Here is a 26,939-nt window from a genome sequence, read left to right as displayed (position 1 = left end):
ACACTCAGTGAGCAATTTATTAGGTAGACCTACACACCTTCTTGCTAATGCAAATATTTAATCAGACAATCATGTGGCAGCAACGAAATGCATCTAGAGGGTCAGGTGTTTTTCAGACCAAATGACAGAATAGGGAAGAAATGTGAGACAGGGTGGTTGCAGTATCTCAGAAACACCTGTGATTTTCACACACTACATTTGAGTGCAAAAATGGTGCAAAAAACCAAAAACATCCAGCGAGCAGCAGTTTTGCAGGCAAAAACACATTGTTAATGAAAGCGGTCAGAGGAGAAGGGTCAGGCTGGTCAAAGCTGATAATAACAAGGTGACAATAATGCAAGTAAACATGTGTAACAACAGTGGTATGCAGAAGTCCTTTGCTCCCAGATTTAAATGTTCACTGAAAACACTACTGCCATATGAACATGAGTTGCAAGGAATCTGAGCGTGCTCACATTTTAGTCAATAATTAATAAATTAAAAAAGCATTTCTTAAAAATGGTCAACTTTTCAATATGTGCATGTACAGCATAATCTCTGAATCTGATGCTATAGACTATCTGAATGATGAAACACTATTCAGTGACTCATTGACTCATCTTTTACGGCACAGCAGTTAGGCCACTTGGGTAGAGGAGCCTGTTCTCTCATCAGCACATGAATATATAACTGTGTATCATCAATCTCATTGTGACTTCACTGGGCATTGAACCACCGAACCACCGTCCCAGTCACGTACATTAACCACTACGCTACAGGGCCCCCTGCGTAATCATAGCTTTCAAAAATAAAAATACAACGACTGAGAATAACTCAGGATTTCAGTGGAACAATTAAAATGCAGGTAAAATTCTGTGCAATCAGCCCCATGCTGCCGGTATATAACAGGGCTGAATAGGAGGTTCCCACAAACCATCTGCCTATTGGAGCATTTGATGAGTGTGTTTCACCTCTCCAGATCAGCTCCACCCAGTGCCTCTGCTCTTCACTAATACTGAGACATGATTGGAGCAGAGAAACTCATCCTCATTGGCTGCCTGCTGCAAGGTAGGGCTTGGTGTGGGCGGGGTTATAGAATGTTCATTGCTGTAGGGGGATAAAACAATGAGTGCTTTCAGGGTGATTTGACCAAATACTAATATGAATTACTTTGTGAAACTAAAGCAGGAAGAAAGCAGTTGGCTACATGAATGAATATATGTAGGAACATTTGTAGGAATACAACCTAAAGTCACTGTCAATCATTCATTTGTCTACACAGTAAAAATGGCTGGTATTAATAGGACTCTAAAAGAGCACACAAGCCCAATCGGGAACATATATACACTGAGGTTGATTTGTCATTCAACTATTTTAAAAATGTAATGGCATGTCAAAATGTAGGCGGCCCGGATGGTTCAGTGGGTAGCACTGCTGCCTCACAGCAAGGAGGTCCTGGGTTCGAATCCCTGTCGGCTGGGGCCTCTCTGTGCGGATGCATGTTCTCCCCTTGTCTGCGTGGGTTTCCTCCGGGTACTCCGGTTTCCTCACACAGTCCAAAGACATGCAGGTTAGGCTGATTGGAGAGTCTAAATTGCCCATAGGTATGAGTGTGTGAGTGAATGGTGTGTGTGCCCTGTGATGGACTGGCAACCTGTCCAGGGTGTATTCCTGTCTTTCGCCCAATGTATGCTGGGATAGGCTCCAGCCCCCTGCGACCCTGTTCAGGATGAGCGGGTTCAGATAATGGATGGATGGATGGATGTCAAAATGTCCATAGGCTTAATGGGAAGTCTTGCATTTACAATGATTTTACTCATGTTAAAGCATGCTAGCGTGCAAGCGTATTTATCTGTATTGAGCATTTAGGATCACTTGTGTAATACTGTGACAGAGCTGTGTTGTGTGTGTGCTGTAGGATCTCTAGTGTAATATTGTGACAGAGCTATGTTGTGTGTGTGCTGTAGGATGAGTAGTGTAATATTGTGACAGAGCTGTGTTGTGTGTGTGCTGTAGGATGAGTAGTGTAATATTGTGACAGAGCTGTGTTGTGTGTGCTTTTGGATCACTCGTGTAATATTGTGACATAGCTGTGTTGTGTGTGTGCTGTAGGTTCACTAGTGCAATATTGTGACAGAGCTGTGTTGTGTGTGTGCTGTAGGATCACTAGTGTAATATTGACACAGAGATGTGTTGTGTGTGTGCTGTAGGATCACTAGTGTAATATTGTGACAGAGCTGTGTTGTGTGTTGTAGGAGCCCTGGGCGGAGAGTGGGCAGTCTGGATGCCTCAGAGTATAGAAGCTCTGAATGGATCCTGTGTGGTGATTCCCTGCAGATTTAATATCCCGTCTAATTGGGAAAAAGATCTGCCACAGACTACAATACAATGGCTTCGTAAAAAGGATGATACTGTTATGTTTGATTCTAAAAGCCAATCTGAATCTCTTCCGCAAGGAACGTTCACTGGAGACCTGCAGCGCAAGAACTGCACTACACTCCTAGAGAACCTTCCAAAACATGCTCATGATAAATATCACTTAAGATTACATGAACCCATCAAATGGTCTTATAAAGAAACATTTCTTGAACTTAATATCACAGGTAGTGCCCTTTCTGGTCAATGACACATTTTTGTTTGTTTTATTAGTAGTAATGTACATAGTAATGTAATGTGAGTGTGTATAGTTAAGCGGCCATTCTTCAGAAAGCTCAATTTCAAAATATACTGTAAATATCTCATACATGAATGGCATGGCGTTGCAGAACGTATGAGAGTATGAACTAGTACAGAAAACATTTGACAACCTGGGCTGCTACCTGTTTATTTGCCGAAAGAATTGTACTTCATGTTGTTGTCAAATTGTCTTATTCACTTTTTCTGTTTTAATTTGTATGTGTATTCATCCAACACTGTTCATGTGGTAATTAGTGAGTTCTGTCTGACTCTAATCCTTAGACAGACAGTAACCCATCCTCACGTCTCCATGTCTCCTAGACTCTCCACCCAAACCCAAGTTAACCACAGAGAAGGTGGAGGTGATGGAGGGGACCTCTGTGAGTTTGAGCTGCTCTGCTGCAGCCCCCTGTCCCAAACTCCCCCCAAATCTGACATGGACCCCCAGGCTGAGTGACAGTGTGGATCAACTGCAAGAGAATGAGGATAAAACCACATCTGTGTCTTCTGTTCTGACCTTCACTGCTTCCCACCTCCACCATGAGCAGAAGATCACCTGCAGGGCACTTTACACACTGCAAAAAGGAGGCAATCAGAAGATGTCTGAGGCCAGTCTGACTCTCAAAGTCCGATGTAAGACAGCTACATTTCACAGTATTATTCTTAGATTGAGTAAATCAAGGCATTATAATAATAATTGTAATAATAATAATAATAATAATAATAATAATAATAATAATCATATTTTTTCAAGCTGTTCCCATGCTTAATACATTGTACAGAATTAGCAACAAAAACAAATTGCATTTGTATTCTCATACCTCCTAGATCCTCCTAAGAACACCTCAGTGTCTGTCAGTCCCTCTGGTTCAGTGTTAGAGGGCAGCTCAGTGATTCTGACCTGCAGCAGTAAAGCCAGCCCACCAGTGCAGAACTACACCTGGTATAGAGTGAATGGGACAGAGATGAACACTGTAGGAACTGGACAGAATCTCACCTTCAATGTGACTGAGTCCAGTGGCAGTGAACAGTACTACTGTGAAGCACAGAATAAACATGGCAAGGAGAACTCAGCAACTGTGCAGCTGGGAGTTGATTGTAGGTTTGCCATTGTGTCAATTATATGTTCATTTGAATGTTTTGTGAAATATATTTTCTTTCTATTATTATAATGTTATTATCACAGAAACATGTACAGGTGCAGTGGCATCTGTTTATATTTGACAGTGGTACAAGTTCTGTTCTTTCGGCACTCTAGACCAGCACAATGCATTTGAAATTAAACAATGAATAGACTGCAGACTGTCACCTTTAATTTGAGGCTACAGGCACATTGCATGATCCATGTCGGACATACCTCAATTTCATCCATAGTCTCCCTACTTAATAGCACCAAAAGTAATTGGATAGTTGGCTACTGATTAGTCAGCTGAATTCAATCACTTTTCTTGTGCAGTTCCAAGAACATTTTCAGCATCTAGTCTTCATTCATTCAACAGTTCTCACCATAATGAAGAAAAACTCTCGAACACTTTTCTGACAGATCAGAAACACTCTTCGGTAGGCAGGTGCCTTTTAAAAGACAAATATTTTTTTCTTTCAGATCCTCCTAAGAACACCTCAGTGTCAGTCAGTCCCTCTGGTTCAGTGTTAGAGGGCAGCTCAGTGACTCTGACCTGCAGCAGTAAAGCCAGCCCACCAGTGCAGAACTACACCTGGTATAGAGTGAATGGGACAGAGATGAACACTGTAGGAACTGGACAGAATCTCACCTTCAATGTGACTGAGTCCAGTGGCAGTGAACAGTACTACTGTGAAGCACAGAATGAACATGGCAAGGAGAACTCAACAACTGTACTGCTGAATTTGATATGTAGGTTCAGTGTTTGATAATTATATCATATTCATTTTATACTGTATAGAACTGTGTTGTTACTAACTGTGGCACCCTGTGTTCAGACATGCCTCAGATCTCTGGCTCTGGGAGCTGCAGCAGAACTGCAGCAGAGATCAGCTGCTCCTGTGAGAGCCGTGGGAATCCCTCTCCCAGCATGGAGTGGCGTGTGTCTGGACTGCGGGTCACTAACTCTACTGACAGAGTCATCAGGGAGGAGCAGCTGGGGAACACAGGCCTGAGGAGCTCCCTCACCATGCGCCACTCACAGGGAGACACGGCCACTCTCCTCTGCCTCAGTACCAACGCTCTCGGCACCTCCAGCCTCCAGCTCAGTGTCCCGTCTCCACAGCAACACTCAGGTAAATGGACACATTTCTCTCCTTTAAATATGCAGACAGCATGCACCAATATAGAGGTGCACATATTGATGCCAAAAAATAATAATCTTGTTCCTCCTGTTCTACTGTCCAGACCGATACTCAGTTAAAGCAAATAATTTAACTAAGCCTTCTGTTTTCCTCACATTTGACATTATTTTTTAGAACATTGATCAGGATTGGGGGTTCCTTTTTCCTCCTACTCAAAACATATTATTTTCTTTGTTTCTGGAGTAGGCGGCACGGATGGTGCAGTGGGTAGCACTGCCGCCTCACAGCAAGGAGGTCCTGGGTTTGAATCCCCGTCGGCCGGGGCCTCTCTGTGTGGACTTTGCATGTTCTCCCCGTGTCTGCGTGGGTTTCCTCCGGGTACTCCGGTTTCCTCCCACAGTCCTAAGACATGCACGTTAGGCTGATATGAGAGTCTAAATTGCCCATAGGTATGAGTGTGTGAGTGAATGGTGTGTGTGCCCTGCGATGGACTGGCGACCTGTCCAGGGTGTATTCCTGCCTTTCGCCCAATGCATGCTGGGATAGGCTCCAGCCCCCCTGCGACCCTGTTCAGGATAAGCGGGTTAAGATAATGGATGGATGGATGGATGTTTCTGGAGTACAGTAAGCTTCAGAAAACTAAACAGTTCCATAAAATTACTTTCTTCAAATAAATGGTTAAAGAAAATATAAACTCACAAATTATTTAATTTTCACGCCTCTATGCCACTGGGATTGGGTGCATAAACACCAATTATTTGTGCAAAGTGTGTTTCTTGGTATCTAACTCAAATGTCCTTTGTTCAGATTTCAGCATTCCCTCACTGCTGATTGGTGCAGCTGCTGGTGCCGGTGCCATGATGTGTATTTGCCTCATAATGCAGCTCGTTCTAAAGTAAGAGAAAAGGGGCCTGTAATGTCGGTATGAAGGGAAACGCCACCGTAATTCCACGTCACTGTGTCATTTTACTCAACCCTACCACTGGGGTAATCATTTTAACCATATCGACATGATACTTGCCCTCTCCCACATCTGAGACATGCTTCATCGCTTTCTCATAAAGAGTGCGCGTGGCTACCCTGGTGATGACAAACATGTCACGCTGGAAAATTTCTTTCAGAATTAGAGATGGATTTTCAGAAGAATGGATTTCCATGTCCAGAAGAATAAAAAGTGTAACTGAACCATGTTATCATGGTCAAATTCACGCATCATTATAATTAGTTTTTTTAGGTAATCACCATTAATCTTGGGGTGGAACCTAGCAAAAAGGATGTAACTGTAAATGATGTGTTGGCAATCTAATGTGATGCAGAGATAAGGGACAAGATGGTGGTGATGTCTCCTTACTACCAAAAGAAGACAGATGTACATGAAGCCTAAAGCATGTTGATAACACCCAGCAGAACAGCACCAGCAGAGATTGGTGGATGCTCTCTGGCTGCTTCGGTCTTTATACCTTTAATTCTCCTGGAGCAGAGGGAGGGCGGCTACAGACCACTCCTGTGTGGTGTGATGATGTGTGTGTGCTGCTTTGCTGGAGAGCAGCCTAAATGTAGAACAGATCTCTGTGATTATAATGGAAGTGGGGTGGGGTGTGTGTGCTGTATGTTGGCAGTGAGGGTGTGTTTTTTTCAGGAAAAAGAGACACAGCCATGGTTCTCAAATGAAGGACACTGAAGGGCTCATGCTGATGGCTGGGGTGAGTCTGAGCCCAGCGTCATGCACGCACAAACAAACAAACACACTCAGACTCACATGGAACACACACACGGACACGTGCTTGAAGAAAAGCACAAACACACTTCTACCAGTGAACTTTTATGTCTGAAACCATATGCAATACAGCCTTAATGGACATTGAGATGAGGGTTCTAAAAGTACGAGAATCATTCTCAAAACTTTAGACAATAAGGCAGCAGGTCCTGCTGGATAAGAATATGAATTTGAATATAAATGAACAGGTAGAGCTGATACTGTAAAAAGCACTGACACATTTTTTATTTTTTACTTTTTTTGTTTTTACTTTTTGTTTTTACTTTTTGTAATGTAGAAGAAGTATAACTAACAAATATCTTGCTCTGCTCTGGGAAAGCTTTGCCTAACACATCTCTTGCACTGCCTTGGGGAAGCTACAGCATGCTTACATATGCTTATGCTTATGTTTATACATGCTGCATATTCCAAAAAGCAACATTTCATGTGATAAAATGTGACATGAGTACAGCTGTAATATACAGTATGTAAAGTTCTGCAGTGTTACTTATTTAATGTTTATTTGTTTGGCACCTTGTTAATACTTGCTCTGGATAAGAGCGTCTGCCAAATGCCAATAATACTGTGCCCTAACCTGCCTCTCAGGGGAGGGAGAATAAAGTTTGTTCTTCTCAGAATCCAGGCAGGGGGAAACTATTGGCACAGTCACTACGGCCATGTCTGTGCCTTGCATTTTTGTAAGAACGAGGGCATCTGTGGTTCTGAAGAGCTCTGACAGACATTGCGGTCTGAGAATGTTCCCCATAGTGCTCCCCTCAAAACATGTTACTGCCCTGAGTGAAAGAGGAAGTGGAAGTGTCTGAGAGAGAGAGAGGAGGGGAGGAGGTTTAAGACAAAATACCAGACCAGCATAGAGAAAGGAACCAATACTGAGATGTAGTCTCTCTATCCTAGCATAGTCATGTTCCGCCTATTATTTAATGATCACATTAATCCTGTAATGATATATAACCTAGTAACACATTTACATAATAACATAATTATAACAAAATTATTTTACACAATTCAAAACATACAATACAACAAAAGTCCGCCTGCTCATAGCTTTATAATGGTTTTGTTTGTACATTCATGATGAATGTTAGAACGTTCGAATAAATGGTAAGGCAGTTTAAAGGTAACATTCTCTTTTAGCTGTAGGCAATTTGGGACATTACTTTTCTAAATATTTTTGAGTGATGAATGAATATTTCTTCAAGCCTGTCTGTTTCTCTGCTCGGCCTCTGTCGCTGGCATCATTTCCTTCCTCATGACAGACGAGTTAAAGTTTGAACCGCGTGTCTGACTTTACCCAGAACAGCGAAGTCAAAGACTGAAATGTTAACTCTTTGGACGCTGGTAAATTTGTAAACAGACATGCGTTCAAGACAGCAAACATTAGCTGACATTAGTGAACATTCGGCGACATATTCAAACTTTGTTTGTGTTCGCCACGAATGTTAGCGAATGTTAGCGAATGTGAATGAAAAGGTAGTGTGTTGTGAACAGAAATGGCTGCTGATGGGGAAAACACAGGGTGTTATAATGCACTTTAATGAATGTAATATTTGTTCTTGCATTTAAAAATACATCACAGGAAAGCAACGAATCAGCTAGCTGGCATTGTTAGTCCTAATTCGCATCCATTTGTATTAAAAAGGCATTGGTGGCGAACTAAACGGTATGTTCATTTAAAATGTTCATTTCCTGCAAACACAGTTCAGCACAAATGTTTGCTGTCTTGAACGCATGTCAGATGCCTGCAAAATCTTCTGGAAAATGCCTTACTAACAGAATCGTATCTGAATGCTTTTGTTGTGTATTTTGTTTGAAAACAGATATTTCTTTAAAGTTGTCAGCAGGATTTTCAAAATTCACCGATTGGTTTTCTCATTACATTACATTACATTATTGGCATTTGGCAGACGCTCACGTACGTACAACAAAGTGCATACCCATAACCAGGGCTAAGTGCGCAGAACGACCCTAGAGGGAAGTACAATTTCAATTGCAGTTCTCAGTTGAAGATTTTTAAATCTATTCAAAAGGACATTTCGCAAATTTGCACCTTTCTTTCTCTTTTGACCTCTTGTCATCAGATGGCCACTCAAGATGAGGAATCGACCAACGCCAACAAGACCACGCTGTCAGACCCGGGGGCCGTGGGAAAGGGGAACGGGACCTCCCTACACTACGCCACCGTGGATTTCTCCAAACTCCGCAGCACGGGTGGCAATCAAGGAACAGGTGTTAACCGGGGCAGTTCCCAACTGACTTCCGACTACGCCGTGATCCGACTCACATCCAGAGAAGAAGGTGAGGAGGTGCAGGGGGAGGTGGAGGTGGAGAAGGAGGGACCGGCTGAGCTGGGAGCAGAGAGGGAGACAGCCGAGGTGAGGGGCGGGCAGGAGGGGGAGCCGGAGGGGGAGTGTTCGCCGAATGTGAACCAGCAGCCTTCCATCAACCCTGACCCCGTGGAGGAGGCCACCTACGGGAACATCTGTCGCTCCAGGCCCACTAAGAGGGCACAGCAGGGGCAGCAGGAGACACCCAGGAACCCTGCTCCAGAGGAGGAGGAGCAGAGAGAGGAGGGGCAGGAGGACATGTACGTGGATCTCATGAGCCCCCTGACGGAGGGAGGTGGAAAGGGAGTGGAGGAGAGTGAGTACGCCGAGGTCAGGAAGCTCCAGTAACACGCCACGGAGATACTACGACCCATTGCGATGCGCTCTGCTCTCAAAATACCAGAATATTTACTTCACAGCGTGCTACAAATGTTTTATATTTCAGTATGTTACATTACGTGCCTATGAAAAAGCTACTGTGCTTTGTTACAGTTTTTGGCAGTGTGATAAATTTTAAGGTACCTTTAAGTCATGATTATATTGGCAGAGAAGTGACAGCTTTGGCAGTTTTTTTTATTTACATTGCATCACATTAATTCACCAGTTTTAAGTGTGTGGTCCTTCACAGCATGCTATGTACATCCAGATATATAACATCAAGTTCACATTAGTGTTATGTGACATTGCGTTATGCTACCATACAGATATGACTGTTTCCCACGTCCATGTGCAAGCCAATGTGTGAAGAGTCTTAGCCATGTTACTTTGCTGTGTGTTACAAAATATGACATTATCATTGTTTTACCACATACGTTTTTAGCAATAATTGTACAGGTTGTGAACCAGAGGTCTGTGGTGGACTCCACAACACATTCTCTCATTTCCTGTTTTCATTAATATATATATTTTTAATCTCTGTAAATATATCTTTTAGTGGTTTTCAGAATACCTGTCATTAAGAATGTTTGCTACTCCCGTTTGCCCTCCCAAGTCCCTTCTCCTTTGCTACTGAGAGTTCTTATTCAGTCATAGACTGGCCATAAGGGCTTTTCAAATGTTGATTTGACATTCTGGGCTTACATGCTAACCACATAGCTCTGAAACAGATATATTGACCATCTGGGCACCAAGTGTTGCGCCAAGTTGTAGAAGTGTGCCGTGGACCTGGAATATGAGCATTTGTAATTTAATTGGTGAGAAGAGGGCAGGTTATGCATCCTGCTCTGGCGCCCCTTTACCTACAGTATCTGCTCTTTTGTTTTTTTTTGTTTTTAATATTATCATTAAAACACTTTTCCTGAAATAGCTTGGTGTGAGTGAGTTTGTTGTAAATTCATAATATTTGTCACGGTAGCACAATACTGTGCTGTACTCTAGCCTACAATGTGAATGTGGGATTAGTCTTCACTTTTTCTGACAAGGTCTTTTCTTATAGGCATACAATACGTCTCATAATAGCATACAAAAACAAACCCAACTTGCAGACTATATTAAGCATTGCTTTAGTTAAGCCAATGTGTATGCAGTAGCAAGGTTAATATTGGTTCTAAATTATTTTTAAAGGCAAGCTGAAATGGATGTTAGAGCAGCAGTAGCTTCCGCATTATATGGGGGAACTCACAAACCCTGACACTGGTACATTTTGACATAACTGACAGGATCCACTGTCAAACCCTGACACTGGTACATTTTGACATAACTGACAGGATCCACTGTCAAACCCTGAACAGTAACACAGTAGATTGGAAGTAGGACATAGGCCCCCCAGTACCCACTCCACTGGTGTGTGGTTTATGTGTGCCCCATGGGCATGTTAATGATAAATGGTTTATCCAAAGCGCTGTACAATTGATGCTTCTCATTCACCATACTCACATACCAATGAAAATTGGCTGCCATGCAAGGCACCAACCAGCTTGTCAGGAGCATTTGGGGGTTTGCTCAGGGACACTTCGACACACCCAGGGCAGAATCGAACCGGCAACCCTCCGACTGCCAGACGACTGCTCTTACCGCCTGAGCCGTATGTGTGTGTGTCCGTGGACAAGCAGTGGACCATTGGCCTCCTACTGTAAGGCTATATGAATGTCTTGGCCAGGCAAGCACATTGTACATTTTGGCCATGAAAAATTGATTGTATTTGCCTCATGTTTGATTAGGTCATTGACCTGCTGCAACTGCTGCACGGATAAGCACTGTCCAACGGCTTTTGAAGCATTTGGCTGGATCTGAAAAGATAAGATATTTAAGTACGTACATTCATCCTGCTTCTGTTGTCTGCAGCCACATCCTCTCTAAAGACACTCATACCAAAGCCATAACACTGCCACCACAATGCATCATTGGTCATGTTGTGTTAACTGCAGGCCTCTCTAGCCTCGGCTATAGTCAGTGTTCATAATCGCACAATTAGAATGAGAAAAATTATAACAAAAAAAAAAAACTCACAGGAGAGTAGCATTGTGGAAACCACTGCTAGTCAGAAAGACCAAGGCTCATCTCACAATTGCAAATCATTGTGAAGCCTATGTTTCACATCCCGTGCTGCTCCCTGTTTGGCGTTTTCTGTTTCATGTCATGCACTTCTAAGTTTTGTCTGAACTCCCGCTCCGTAGCTCTCTCACTCCATTCCCTCATGCCCGTTCTCAAACCTGTTTGTCATTTCAATCTCTCTCTCTGTTTTTGTACCTGTAAGTCCGCACCATTACTTTACTTGATTGTTATGTGTCTTCTGCACTATCTGCTCTGAGCCTGTTTCTGATTCCTGAACTCCGATTTGGTATCCTAACCTCGCTGGATTGCTTCTCTGTGTATGAAATTTTTCCCTGAGACCACAACCACAGCATTGCCTGTCTTCACTGTGATTGTTTGCTGGTGATGGAACTCTGCTCGTCTGGACTCCGAAATAAAACAACTGTTCTGCCTACTTCCTGGTTGTACTTGCTTTCTCCGTTCACTGGCCTGACCGTTATTGGCTAGCCCTGATGACGAGGCCTTGCTCTGAAGGTTTTAGTTTTGTTTAATTTTTAGTTAATTTACTGTCTAAGTACTAGAACCTCATATTCTTTGTATTGGTTTTGTTGGGAATCAAGTGGAGATATAAATATTTCTGTTATTGTTTATTGAAGAGGCATTCATTTTTCATTGAGGTTTGAGCAATACTATGCCACAACTCTTTCATGGATAGGAGGTAATTTTGCTTATGGTCACATGTTTTATATGACTATTAGGCAAAAAATATTCACATCATCACTTCCCAAGTGTTGGGATGGGCAGTTCATCTTTTGTGTGAGTGTACTTTGCAGGCTGAGGCTCAGTTTGCAGGGGAGAGAGACTGGATATTGACGGAATTAAGATTGCCCTCCCCTCAATTCCCAAATCCTTGTTTTGTTTGAAAAATGAGACATCTCATTTTATTTGCCAAGCAGCTTAATGTTTTATTGTAAAACATTTTTTAAAAAGCAAGACAAAGTGTAATGGCAGGAATCTAATGGGTGTCAACCCCAGGAAGAGGATGCAGTGCTGATCTCTGTACTAAGCGGGTTAAGGTAATCGATGGATGGATGGATGGATGGAAATTGTAATAACAATCATCTGAACTTTTTTTTGGCTCCTTTCTTAAATTGTGTGCAAATAGTTTCCCTAAATACAAAAGTAATGAAACAGAATAACAGGATTTAGACAGAACAAATAATGCAGGCATACTTCTATCTGGTCAATCTGCCCCATGCTGCCGGTTGATAACAGGACTGAATAGGTGGTTCCCACAAACCATCTGCCTATTGGAGCATTTGAGCATTTGAGCCTATTGTTTCACCTCTTCAGATCAGCTCCACCCAGTGCCTCTGCTCCTCACTAATACTGAGACATGATTGGAGCAGAGAGACTCATCCTCATTGGCTGCCTGCTGCAAGGTAGGGCTTGGTGTGGGAGGAATTATAGAATGCTAGACAAGCAGATGTAGGAATGTCCTAAATTAATGAATGATTAATTAATTAATTACAATTAATGTTACTCATTAATGTTTGAAACAATCAGTCATACTTACACTGTCGGGTGATTGCATTTCAAAATGTCCCTATGCTTAATATGATGTATTCATGATATTTACACAATTTAACATTTTCATAAAACACTCTTTCACTGTTGCATTTCTGTAAACAAGTAAAGTGCCATGATGTTTTTCAAAATATTTTAGGAATGAGTGAGGAGCAAACTTCAGGACTATTTTTTTTTGAGGATTGCAAAGCCCACCACTGTATTATATTCTCATAGCAAAACTTAATTGCATGCTGACTATTTAATTATGTATCCACAAAAATTGATTATTATTTTTTGAGGCTATTTATGCTTTCGGTAAAATATTTAAAAAATGAAAACTACCCCATACAGTAAATGATTAAGGTCTGTAGAGGCATACTGTGTAAACCGAGGCAATAATACATTCTCTCTCTTCTCTGATTTTCATGTTTCCAGGTTGTCTAGAAGGCTGAAGGTGAGTCTCTCCATCCTTTCCTCCTCTTTCTCTTCTGAAACACACTGACTTTGCTGCACTTATAATTCAAAGAATGCAGGCATAATTGGACATATTTTTAATTTTACACTTTAAGCGCTGAGTTTCATTTAGCAATGAAAGAGTTTTTTTTTTTTTTCACATTTTACTCTCAATATGAACAGAAGCATTGCCCTAAGACTGCCAGGTTATGCACTAAGGTGTTGCTTTAAATAATTGTGTGTGTGTGTGTGTGTGCGTGTATGTGTGTGTGTGTGTGTCTGTGTCTGTTGTCACTTACAGTTAGGTGCAAAAATTTGGGCTAATTGGCTAATTGTCTAATTAATTGTCTGTTACAATGAATCGGTACATGATCAAAAGCAAACGTGAACTCTAAACGGCAACAATTTTTTATTGTTTAAAAATTGTAAAAAGGAAAAGGGGCCTAAAAATGCTATAATGCCAAATAAACATGAACAAAATTTTTCATTGGGACTTTTTTTAATTTTTTTTATTGTATAGAATTAAAATAAATGTGATGTTGCTTTAAATTTGAAGAAATGTGGCATGTTTAACGACTTAGAGATCAGGCTCGCTTCTGTTCATTTAGATATTAATTGCAAAAGGCATTTTGAGCAGGGGTGCCAAAATCTTTGCACCTCACTGTAAATTTGGCAGTTACTTGTTTTTCTGCAACCCTGTGAATTTTCAAAGAGGAAACCAAGAGTTGTCCTTCAAATGGAATTTTGACTAAAGAGTGAAATAAATGAATAAATAAATAAATAAATGTGAATGGAAATGTGCTGTTAGATGCGAAACATAATATATTTTTTTATCGATCTGTGCAGACGTATGTGAAACTTTTTTACTACTGCATGAAAGGGCAGCTTGTTATGTTTCACTTCCTGTTTTAGACTACATAAAAAAAGTGCACAGCATTGAGGTTAGAGCATTGAGGTTAGAAAAAGAGAGACGCTTGTAGACGCTTTTTTAAGTGTTTCATTCTTTCTCCATTCTGATACCCTTAACTTTATCTTAAAATACTGTAGGTTTTACAGTAAACCTACAGAAAACCTACAGCAGGATATGATTTAGGTATTTAGGTATTTTCTGTGATGCCATGATAAAGAAAAGACTGGATGGGCATTAATATTGGGTTTGTTTAAATGAACCCTTTCCCCACCAATTATTTTGGAAAAAACATGTAATTTTCAGAAGATAAAAAAAAAATCTTTAATATAGTATTTTTTATGCTGATTATGAAAAATAACTTGTATTTCATTTTTTCCCATTTTTGTGGTTGAAATTTTATTTTGAAAATAAACGTGTTTAGACGTGTTTACTCGTCCGTGACTGAAAAAAACACATTTGGTAAAAACGTATACACTCGTCTCTGCCGGAGAAGGGGTTAAGGTAAAAACTATTGTATATACAGTATGACAACAATTCTCTTCTATGATTGCTCTGTCAATCTGTCGACATGACATGTGAAATAAATAAAAGTTTGCCGTCGGCCAGGGCCTCTCTGTGCGGAGTTTGCATGTTCTCCCCGTGTCTGCGTGGGTTTCCTCCGGGTACTCCGGTTTCCTCCCACAGTCCAAAGACATGCACGGTAGGCTGATTGGAGAGTCTAAATTGCCCGTAGGTATGAGTGTGTGAGTGAATGGTGTGTGTGCCCTGTGATAGACTGGCGACCTGTCCGAGGTGTATTCCTGCCTTTCGCCCAATGTATGCTGGGATAGGCTCCAGCCCCCCTGCGACCCTGATCAGGATAAGCGGGTTCAGATAATGGATGGATGGATGGATGGTTCATAATTGATTACTTCTGAAACACGAGTCATACTTCCGATACACAAGCTGGTTGGTGCCTTGCATGGTGTGTGAGTGTGTATGAATGGGTGAATGAGAAGCGTAAACTGAACAGTGATTTGGATAAAGGCGCTATATAAATGCCAACCATTTACCATAGAACAACATTCTCTAATATTAGTTTAATGCATTTAATAATTATTTAAATTGTTCATAATATTGTAATATTTTTACATAAATTGTAACTACATCGTCTTTATAGTGTAGTGATTCATACACTATGTCAATGATGGTCAGTACCTTTGGTACAATGTGTGTGTGCATGCATGAATACATGCCTATGTGTGTGTTTGTGTGTGAATGTATCTGGGTGTGTGTGTGTGTGTGTGTGTGTGTGTGTGTGTGCGTGCGTGTGTGTGTATGTGGATGTGTGTGTGTGTGTATGTGGGGGTGGGTGTGTGTGTGCTTGCTGTGTTATGTACATGATGGTGGGAAGAAGTACAGTAAAAACACGCAGAGAAGCACAGTCTCAAAAGGACAGTAAAAGTAATAACATTTGAATCATAGCACATACAAGAGAAAAGGTGTTTCCATAAGGAGTAAACGGAAATAAGAAAGCAAGTCAGTCTTTATTTATATAGCACCTTTTAAAACTTGGGTTACAAAGTGCTTCAAAATAAAACACCACATTCATACAAAACAATGCAACTTTATATACTTTATTACTTTATATTTCATGGTTGGAACAATCTGCAAAAACAAAAACTTTGAATTTGATTTGAATAATTTAATGAATGATTCAGTGATAAAGGTATGCTTCAGCTTTTAACCTCTGCTATGCTCTGTAATTTATGTTACACGACTGTCACATTCCCTTTCTGATGTTTGGAACTTGACTATGAACCATCTTGTTGGGTAACATCATGCCAGATCCTGGTTAAATACAATGTAAACAGATGTATTCCTGCAGTAGCTCATTTTCAGTCTGCTGACTGTGTTTGGGCATTAATGCTGATTGGATTCTCTGTTACCGTGTCATAAAGCCAAATTAGTTTGTATCATGACATAGAAAAAGTTGAAGTTCAGTAGCTTTTTCAGAAATGAGTGGAAATTTCACGTTAACCACACGTGTTCTATGTATATACCATACACCATACACAGCAACACATGTTCCTCAAAACGCCACATAAATATGAGCACTTCCTCTTTTGCGTGAGTTTGTACTTGTGATTTTGAGTGGAGAGAGACTGGATATTCTTCTGTGCTACAGTAAGTCGATTTCTTCCTGCGTAACTCTTGGCTCAGTCAAATGACTGATTATGTTTTCAGGCTACCACTGGCATAGCATTTAATTAAAAAGTACTGTTCTGAAGCACATGCATCCTCTCAATAATGCAAGTGTATTTCTCAGGATACCAGATGGCTGTGATTTCGTTTTTTGCCGAATGATATTATAATAATGAAATTATTATTTGCGCATTGACACTGTATGTCACATATCCGTGACGCTACTCTGTAAATGGGGGGTAACAGCGCAGTACTCAAGTTTACAGAACACTTAATCAAGAAACTGCATCAGATTCGATTTTTGGTAAAAAATGAGAAGTGCAGAATTGGAATCTTAAAATGTTCGTCTATCGTTCAGCTATAAATCCATTATGCTTCACAATGAGAACATATGAAAAAAAAAAGAAAAAAAAAAAAGACTGATCAAAACATTCTTTCAAGACCGCGCTACCTGTTCCATGAAACCAGCTACCACAAGAAATTATAGATTGTTGCTGGAGATCAGAAACCATTTCTTCAAGCTGACAACAAGCCTCACATTTTGCTGTTGAACTTCGTATTTGGGCGTCCAGTCACCAGTGCTGTCCACCCTCACGCAGCACCCTACTGGTAAAATTAGCCTTTAGGTTTGTTTACATTCCTTTAGCACTGCGATGAAGATGTTGAAGATTGGTGAGATTGATTATTGTGACAAATCATTTTTTTAAATTGAAAATGCAGTTGTGTTCCAGTTTGTCCTGCTTCGCTTGTTGCATGCCTCTGCACACACCTTTGCCGGTCACTCTCAATGCTCCAAATAAAACAATTTGCTCCACATCAATTTAGTAAAAATAATTGTTTATTTCAACAAACATAGGCTAACGTTACCGTCTTGAACTCTTCGGATCATCGTGATCTAACTTCGAGTTCTAAACATGGTGAGTCTACGTTACTGGTTAGAACAGAAAGCCTGCACAAATAATGAACATGTGCAAAGTAATCTAAAGCACAACCGACCTGCTTTAAAAGTTAATGTAAAACTGATTATGGAGCATTGTGGTGGGAATTTTAATTTATTCCTGTAAGAAAACACTCAGAATCCAATCTTGACTATGAGCATAGGGTCCAATTACATGGAAAAACAAGGACAAAGGTTCCAGGACCTTTGTCTGGATATATGTATGCGCAGAGCGCAACAAATGTACGCCCCTTCATTCGTATTCATTAGTATTTCCAATAATCAATATTCAAAGACAATCCACCCCTCTTCTCCTTGCAACAGATGTTTCTTAACTTTCTCCCCCCTTAAGGTATCTGTCCACATGAATGTATGTTTTGGGAACATTCCGAAGGGCCCTCACTTATCTTGTTTTAAGCTCCCTGTCTCCAGGGAGAGATACTCCCTGTCTCCAGGGAGAGATACTCCCCAGATCAACATTCTGTCAACACTGAATGTTGATGATCTGTGAGAATCACAGGCACCAGCTCCTTCTCAAATAAACAGATACCATGCTGTTTCTATGGCTCGTGGTGCCTTGTGGCCTTCAAAGCCCGCAGGGCAGAGAAGGAAAAGAGACATCTCAACTCACACAGTTTACAGAGAATATTTTCCATTAATACAAAGCAAGTTATGATACTTTAATAAGTGTGTATGCTCTGGATCACTCCAGCATAAGCAACCAATAATAGTATAAGCAATTAGTAAAGGATAAGCAATTCATAATATGATAAGCAATTAATAATGAAATAATCACATGAATATATAATTTCAACAACAGCATTACATCAAGTGTATGATTGTCTGTCTCAGCTATTTTTGACGCTGCACCTTGAGCTATTGCATGCATCTTTTTGGACATTTAAAACTGCGCACGATTCACAACATGACAACAACACATGACGGCAAGAGGCTCTCTCTTACAACACGATCACAAGTTTCAGATGGAGTTCATTTTGTAAGAACATCTTGGCTGTGATGCCAATAAGCAACACAATAATGTTTGTCGTATAGTTTCATTTGCACTATGTGCATTGCTAGTTTACACAGTTGTGTACATACTACTGACAATCTCACTTACATACACTCAGTGAGTAATTTATTAGGTAGACCTACACACCTTCTTGTTAATGCAAATATTTAATCAGACAATCATGTGGCAGCAACTAAATGCATCTAGAGGGTCAGGTGTTTTTCAGACCAAATGTCAGAATAGGGAAGAAATGTGATCTAAGTGACTTTGACCATTGAATGATTGTTGGTGCCAGACAGGATGGTTGCAGTATCTCAGAAACACCTGTGATTTTCACACACAACAGTGTCTAGAGTTTGCAGAGAATGGTGCAAAAAACCAAAAACATCCAGCAATTGCAGGCAAAAACACATTGTTAATGAAAGAGGTCAGAGGAGAAGGGCCAGACTGGTCAAAGCTGATAATAACAAGGTGACAATAATGCAAGTAAACATGTGTAACAACAGTGGTATGCAGAAGTCAAAAATTCTGTGCAATCAGCCCCATGCTGCCAGTTTATAACAGGGCTGAATAGGAGGATCCCACAAACCATCTGCCTATTGGAGCATTTGATGAGTGTGTTTCACCTCTCCAGATCAGCTCCACCCAGTGCCTCTGCTCCTCACTAATACTGAGACATGATTGGAGCAGAGAGACTCATCCTCATTGGCTGCCTGCTGCAAGGTAGGGCTTGGTGTGGGTGGGGTTATAGAATGTGCATTGCTACATTACAGTTGGCTACATGAATGAATATATGTAGGAACATTTGTAGGAATACAACCTAAAGTCACTGTTGACCATTCATTTGGCTACACAGTAAAAATGGCTGGTATTAATAGAACTCTAAAAGAGCACACAAGCCCAATCAGGAACATATATACTCTGAAGTTGATTTTTCATTCAACTATTTTAAAAATGTAATGGCATGTCAAAATGTCCATAGGCTTAATGGGAAGTATTACATTAACAATGATTTTACTCATGTTAAAGCATGCTAGCGTGCTAGCGTATTTATCTGTATTCAGCCTTGAGGATCACTAGTATAATATTGGGACAGAGCTGTGTTTTGTGTGTGCTGTAGGATCACTAGTGTAATATTGTGACAGAGCTGTGTTGTGTGTTGTAGGAGCCCTGGGCGGAGATTGGGCAGTCTGGATGCCTCAGAGTATAAAAGCTCTGAATGGATCCTGTGTGCTGATTCCTTGCAGATTTGATATCCTGTCTCAATGGGAAAAAGATCTGGGACAGACTTCAGTGCAGTGGTTTAGAGAAAAAGATAATACTGTAGTGTTTGATTCTAAAAGCCAAGCTGAATCTCATCTGCAAGGAACGTTCAGTGGAGACCTGCTGCAGAAGAACTGCACGACACTCCTATTTCCAAAACGTGCTCATGATAAATATTACTTAAGATTAGAAGAACCCATCAAATGGACTTATACAAAAACATTTGTTGAACTTAATATCACAGGTAGTGCCCTTTCTGGTCAATGACACATTTCTGTTTGTTTTATAAGTAGTAATGTATATAATAATGTAATGTGAGAGTGTGTATAGTTAAACTGCCATTCTTCAGAAAGCTCAACTTCAAAATATACTGTAAATATCTCGTTGCCGAACGTCCGAGGGTATGAACTAGTAGAGAAAACATTTGACAACCTGGGCTGCTACCTGTTTATTTGCGAAAGAATTGTACTTCATGTTGGTGTCAAATTGTCTTATTCACTTTTTATGTTTTCATTTGTATGTGTATTCATCCAACACTGTTCATGTGGTAATTAGTGAGTTCTGTTTGACTCCAATCCTGAGACAGACAGTAACCCATCCTCATGTCTCCATGTCTCCTAGACTCTCCACCCAAACCCAAGTTAACCACAGAGAAGGTGGAGGTGATGGAGGGGACCTCTGTGAGTTTGAGCTGCTCTGCTGCAGCCCCCTGTCCCAAACTCCCCCCAAATCTGACATGGACCCCCAGGCTGAGTGACAGTGTGGATCAACTGCAAGAGAATGAGGATAATACCACATCTGTGTCTTCTGTTCTGACTTTTACTGCTTCCCACCTCCACCATGAGCAGAAGATCACCTGCAGGGCACTTTACACACTGCAACAAGGAGGCAATCAGACGTCTGAGGCCAGTCTGACTCTCAAAGTCCGATGTAAGACAGCTATATTTCATAGAATTATTCTTAGATTGAGTAAATCAAGGCATTATAATAATAATTGTAATAATAATAATAATAATAATAATAATCATATTTTTTCACGCTGTTCCCATGCTTAATACATTGTACAGAATTAGCAACAAAAACATATTGCATTTGTATTCTCATATCTCCTAGATCCTCCAAAGAAGACCTCAGTGTCTGTCAGTCCCTCTGGTTCAGTGTTAGAGGGCAGCTCAGTGACTCTGACCTGCAGCAGTAAAGCCAGCCCACCAGTGCAGAACTACACCTGGTATAGAGTGAATGGGACAGAGATGAACACTGTAGGAACTGGACAGAATCTCACCTTCAATGTGACTGAGTCCAGTGGCAGTGAACAGTACTACTGTGAAGCACAGAATAAACATGGCAAGGAGAACTCAACAACTGTGCTGCTGGGAGTTAATTGTAGGTTTGCCATTGTGTCAATTATATGTTCATTTCAATGTTTTGTGAAATATATATTTTTGTACTTTCGCTTATTATAATGTTATTATCACAGAAATATTAACAGGAACAGTGCCATCTGTATATATTTGACAGTGGTACAATTTCTGTTTAAAATGAAACAATGAATGGACTGCAGACTGTCACCTTTAATTTGAGGCAACAGGCACATTGCATGATTCATGTAGGACTTACCTGAATTTTTATTCATAGCCTCCCTACTTTACAGCACCAAAAGTAATTGGATAGTTGGCTTCTGATTAGTCAGCTGAATTCAATCACTTTTCTTGTGAAGGTATAAGAACGCTTTCAGCATCTAGTCTTGATTCAAGGCTTTATTGCCTTTGAAGTCTATCATTGGTGTTTGTCAACATGGGAACCAGAATTGTGACGGTGACAGTCATTATGAGGTTGAGAAATAAAGCAGTCAGAGACAAAGGACAAACAATATGTTTGCCAAGATAAACTGTTCGGAACATCTTTAAGAGAAAGAGAGCACTTGGGCAGATAGGCCAAGGAAGACCTTAGCAGTTGATGACCGAACAGTTCTCACCATAATGAAGAAAAACTCTCAAACACTTTTCTGACAGATCAGAAACACTCTTCGGTAGGCAGGTGTGGATGTTTCAGAGACAACTGTCCACAGAAGACTTCACTTCACAGAAGACTTTGCCTTTTAAAAGACAAACATTTTTTCTTCCAGATCCTCCGAAGAAGACCTCAGTGTCAGTCAGTCCCTCTGGTTCAGTGTTAGAGGGCAGCTCAGTGACTCTGACCTGCAGCAGTAAAGCCAGCCCACCAGTGCAGAACAACACCTGGTATAGAGTGAATGGGACAGAGATGAACACTGTAGGAACTGGACAGAGCCTCACCTTCAATGTGACTGAGTCCAGTGGCAGTGAACAGTACTACTGTGAAGCACAGAATGAACATGGCAAGGAGAACTCGACAACTGTGCAGCTGGGAGTTAATTGTAGGTTTGCCATTGTGTCAATTATATGTTCATTTGAATGTTTTGTGAAATATATTTTCTTTCTATTATTATAATGTTATTATCACAGAAACATGCACAGGTGCAGTGGCATCTGTTTATATTTGACAGTGGTACAAGTTCTGTTCTTTCGGCACTCTAGACCAGCACAATGCATTTGAAATGAAACAATGAATAGACTGCAGATTATCACCTTTAATTTGAGGCTATAGGCACATTGCATGATCCATGTAGGACATACCTCAATTTTATCCATAGTCTCCCTACTTTATAGCACCAAAAGGAATTGGATAGTTGGCTTCTGATTAGTCAGCTGAATTCAATCACTTTTTTTGTGCAGGTACAAGAATGTTTTTAGAATCTAGTCTTGATTCAAGGCTGTATTGCCTTTGGAGTCTATTATTGGTGTTTGTCAACATGGGGACTAGAATTGTGACAATGACAGTTAAGGAAGCCATTCTGAGGCTGAGAAATAAAAAAAGCAGTCAGAGACATAGGACAAAGGTATGTTTTCTAAAATAAACTGTTCGGAACATCTTTAAGAAAAAGTGAGCACTGGATAGCTCAGGGGCTGGTAGGCCAAGGAAGACCTTAACAGTTGATGACCGAACAGTTCGCACCATAATGAAGAAAAACTCTCAAACACTTTTCTGACAGATCAAAAACACTCTTCGGTAGGCAGGTGTGGATGTGCGGTGACAACTGTCCACAGAAGACTCCACTTTACAGATGACTTTGCCTTTTAAAAGACAAACATTTTTTCTTCCAGATCCTCCAAAGAAGACCTCAGTGTCAGTCAGTCCCTCTGCTTCAGTGTTAGAGGGCAGCTCAGTGTATCTGACCTGCAGGAGTAAAGCCAGCCCACCAGTGCAGAACTACACCTGGTATAGAGTGAATGGGCCAGAGATGAACACTGTAGGAACTGGACAGAATCTCACCTTCAATGTGACTGAGTCCAGTGGCAGTGAACAGTACTACTGTGAAGCACAGAATGAACATGGCAAGGAGAACTCGACAACTGTGCAGCTGGGAGTTAATTGTAGGTTTGCCATTGTGTCAATTATATGTTCATTTGAATGTTTTGTGAAATATATATTTTTATACTTTCGCTTATTATAATGTTATTATCACAGAAATATTAACAGGAACAGTGCCATCTGTATATATTTGACAGTGGTACAATTTCTGTTTAAAATGAAACAATGAATGGACTGCAGACTGTCACCTTTAATTTGAGGCAACAGGCACATTGCATGATTCATGTAGGACTTACCTGAATTTTTATTCATAGCCTCCCTACTTTACAGCACCAAAAGTAATTGGATAGTTGGCTTCTGATTAGTCAGCTGAATTCAATCACTTTTCTTGTGAAGGTATAAGAACGCTTTCAGCATCTAGTCTTGATTCAAGGCTTTATTGCCTTTGAAGTCTATCATTGGTGTTTGTCAACATGGGAACCAGAATTGTGACGGTGACAGTTAAGGAAGCCATTATGAGGCTGAGAAATAAAGCAGTCAGAGACAAAGGACAAACAATATGTTTGCCAAGATAAACTGTTCGGAACATCTTTAAGAGAAAGAGAGCACTTGGGCAGATAGGCCAAGGAAGACCTTAGCAGTTGATGACCGAACAGTTCTCACCATAATGAAGAAAAACTCTCAAACACTTTTCTGACAGATCAGAAACACTCTTCGGTAGGCAGGTGTGGATGTTTCAGAGACAACTGTCCACAGAAGACTTCACTTCACAGAAGACTTTGCCTTTTAAAAGACAAACATTTTTTCTTCCAGATCCTCCGAAGAAGACCTCAGTGTCAGTCAGTCCCTCTGGTTCAGTGTTAGAGGGCAGCTCAGTGACTCTGACCTGCAGCAGTAAAGCCAGCCCACCAGTGCAGAACTACACCTGGTATAGAGTGAATGGGACAGAGATGAACACTGTAGGAACTGGACAGAGCCTCACCTTCAATGTGACTGAGTCCAGTGGCAGTGAACAGTACTACTGTGAAGCACAGAATGAACATGGCAAGGAGAACTCGACAACTGTGCAGCTGGGAGTTGATTGTAGGTTTGCCATTGTGTCAATTATATGTTCATTTGAATGTTTTGTGAAATATATTTTCTTTCTATTATTATAATGTTATTATCACAGAAAAATGCACAGGTGCAGTGGCATCTGTTTATATTTGACAGTGGTACAAGTTCTGTTCTTTCGGCACTCTAGACCAGCACAATGCATTTGAAATGAAACAATGAATAGACTGCAGATTATCACCTTTAATTTGAGGCTATAGGCACATTGCATGATCCATGTAGGACATACCTCAATTTTATCCATAGTCTCCCTACTTTATAGCACCAAAAGGAATTGGATAGTTGGCTTCTGATTAGTCAGCTGAATTCAATCACTTTTTTTGTGCAGGTACAAGAATGTTTTTAGAATCTAGTCTTGATTCAAGGCTGTATTGCCTTTGGAGTCTATTATTGGTGTTTGTCAACATGGGGACTAGAATTGTGACAATGACAGTTAAGGAAGCCATTCTGAGGCTGAGAAATAAAAAAAGCAGTCAGAGACATAGGACAAAGGTATGTTTTCTAAAATAAACTGTTCGGAACATCTTTAAGAAAAAGTGAGCACTGGATAGCTCAGGGGCTGGTAGGCCAAGGAAGACCTTAACAGTTGATGACCGAACAGTTCGCACCATAATGAAGAAAAACTCTCAAACACTTTTCTGACAGATCAAAAACACTCTTCGGTAGGCAGGTGTGGATGTGCGGTGACAACTGTCCACAGAAGACTCCACTTTACAGATGACTTTGCCTTTTAAAAGACAAACATTTTTTCTTCCAGATCCTCCAAAGAAGACCTCAGTGTCAGTCAGTCCCTCTGCTTCAGTGTTAGAGGGCAGCTCAGTGTATCTGACCTGCAGCAGTAAAGCCAGCCCACCAGTGCAGAACTACACCTGGTATAGAGTGAATGGGACAGAGATGAACACTGTAGGAACTGGACAGAATCTCACCTTCAATGTGACTGAGTCCAGTGGCAGTGAACAGTACTACTGTGAAGCACAGAATGAACATGGCAAGGAGAACTCAACAACTGTACAGCTGAATGTGATATGTAGGTTCAGTGTTTGATAATTATATCATATTCATTTAATACAGTATAGAACTGTGTTGTTACTAACTGTGGCACCCTGTGTTCAGACATGCCTCAGATCTCTGGCTCTGGGAGCTGCAGCAGAACTGCAGCAGAGATCAGCTGCTCCTGTGAGAGCCGTGGGAATCCCTCTCCCAGCATGGAGTGGCGTGTGTCTGGACTGCGGGTCACTAACTCTACTGACAGAGTCATCAGGGAGGAGCAGCTGGGGAACACAGGCCTGAGGAGCTCCCTCACCATGCGCCACTCACAGGGAGACACGGCCACTCTCCTCTGCCTCAGTACCAACGCTCTCGGCACCTCCAGCCTCCAGCTCCACGCCCCGTCTCCACAGCAACACTCAGGCAAATGGAAACATTTCTCTCCTTTAAATATGCAGACAGCATGCACCAATATAGAGGTGCACATATTGATGCCATGAAATAATAATCTTGTTCCTCCTGTTCTACTGTCCAGACCGATACTCAGTTAAAGCAAACAATTTAACTGAGCCTTCTGTTTTCCTCACATTTGACATTATTTTTAAGAACATTGATCAGGATTGGGGGTTCCTTTTTCCTCCTACTCAAAACATATTATTTTCTTTGTTTCTGGAGTACAATAAGCTTCAGAAAACTGAACAGTTCCATAAAATTACTTTCTTCAAATAAATGGTTAAAGAAAATATTAACTCACAAATTATTTAATTTTCCAGCCTCTATGCCACTGGGATTGGGTGCATAAACACCAATTATTTGTGCAAAGTGTGTTTCTTGGTATCTAACTCAAATGTCCTTTGTTCAGATTTCAGCATTCCCTCACTGCTGATTGGTGCAGCTGCTGGTGCCAGTGCCACGATGTGTATTTGCCTCGTAATGCAGCTCGTTCTAAAGTAAGAGAAAAGGGGCCTGTAATGTCGGTATGAAGGGAAATGCCACCGTAATTCCACGTCACTGTGTCATATTACTCAACCCCACCGCTGGGGTAATCATCCAAAGCGCTGTACAATTGATGCTTCTCCATTCACCCATTCATACACACACTCACACACCGACAGCGATTGGCTGCCATGCAAGGCCCCGACCAGCTCGTCAGGAGCATTTGGGGGTTAGGTATCTTGCTCAAGGACACTTCAACACAGCCCGGCGGGGGATTGAACCGGCAACCCCTCCAACTGCCAGACGACTGCTCTTACTGCCTGAGCCATGACTTGGCTATGAATATGGCTTTCTCATGAAGAGTGCGCGTGGCTACCCTGGTGATGACAAACATGGCACGCTGGAAGATTTCTTTCAGAATTAGAGATGGATTTTCAGAAGAATGGATTTCCATGTCCAGAAGAATAAAAAGTGTAACTGAACCATGTTATCATGGTCAAATTCACGCATCATTATAATTAGTTTTTTTAGGTAATCACCATTAATCTTGGGGTGGAACCTAGCAAAAAGGATGTAACTGTAAATGATGTGTTGGCAATCTAATGTGATGCAGAGATAAGGGACAAGATGGTGGTGATGTCTCCTTACTCCCAAAAGAAGACAGATGTACATGAAGCCTAAAGCATGTTGAT

The 26,939-nt window shown here is 41.0% G+C and overlaps 2 protein-coding genes across 4 annotated transcripts in view; both read left to right on the top strand.

The window, feature by feature from the left end:
• The window catches only part of LOC133128375 (myelin-associated glycoprotein-like), a 33,225-nt gene that overhangs the window by 1,914 nt on the left and 4,372 nt on the right, over positions 1-26,939 (top strand). For 2 of the 3 annotated variants that reach the window (XM_061241829.1, XM_061241837.1), the window contains exons 2-10: positions 959-1,047; positions 2,235-2,582; positions 2,977-3,288; positions 3,484-3,753; positions 4,259-4,528; positions 4,615-4,911; positions 5,728-5,815; positions 6,560-6,623; positions 8,776-10,324. In XM_061241829.1, the coding sequence (XP_061097813.1) occupies positions 1,002-1,047; positions 2,235-2,582; positions 2,977-3,288; positions 3,484-3,753; positions 4,259-4,528; positions 4,615-4,911; positions 5,728-5,815; positions 6,560-6,623; positions 8,776-9,369 (2,289 nt within the window). In that variant the 5' untranslated portion in view covers positions 959-1,001 and the 3' untranslated portion in view covers positions 9,370-10,324. Of the gene's footprint in view, positions 1-958; positions 1,048-2,234; positions 2,583-2,976; positions 3,289-3,483; positions 3,754-4,258; positions 4,529-4,614; positions 4,912-5,727; positions 5,816-6,559; positions 6,624-8,775; positions 10,325-26,939 lie in introns of those variants that run through there. The other variant, XM_061241845.1, reaches the window with a different exon arrangement.
• The window catches only part of LOC133128392 (B-cell receptor CD22-like), a 34,438-nt gene continuing 24,056 nt past the window's right edge, over positions 16,558-26,939 (top strand). Inside the window, exons 1-4 of the mRNA XM_061241857.1 lie at positions 16,558-16,591; positions 19,193-19,281; positions 19,724-20,065; positions 20,443-20,751. Coding sequence (XP_061097841.1) covers positions 19,236-19,281; positions 19,724-20,065; positions 20,443-20,751 — 697 coding nt within the window. The 5' untranslated portion in view covers positions 16,558-16,591; positions 19,193-19,235. The remainder of the gene's footprint in view (positions 16,592-19,192; positions 19,282-19,723; positions 20,066-20,442; positions 20,752-26,939) is intronic.

The sequence above is a fragment of the Conger conger genome, chromosome 1, assembly GCF_963514075.1.
Source record: "Conger conger chromosome 1, fConCon1.1, whole genome shotgun sequence".
In the NCBI taxonomy this organism is placed as follows: domain Eukaryota; kingdom Metazoa; phylum Chordata; class Actinopteri; order Anguilliformes; family Congridae; genus Conger; species Conger conger.
The sequence above is the reverse complement of the archived record's forward strand: the minus strand, read 5'-3'. Positions and strand labels throughout refer to the sequence as shown.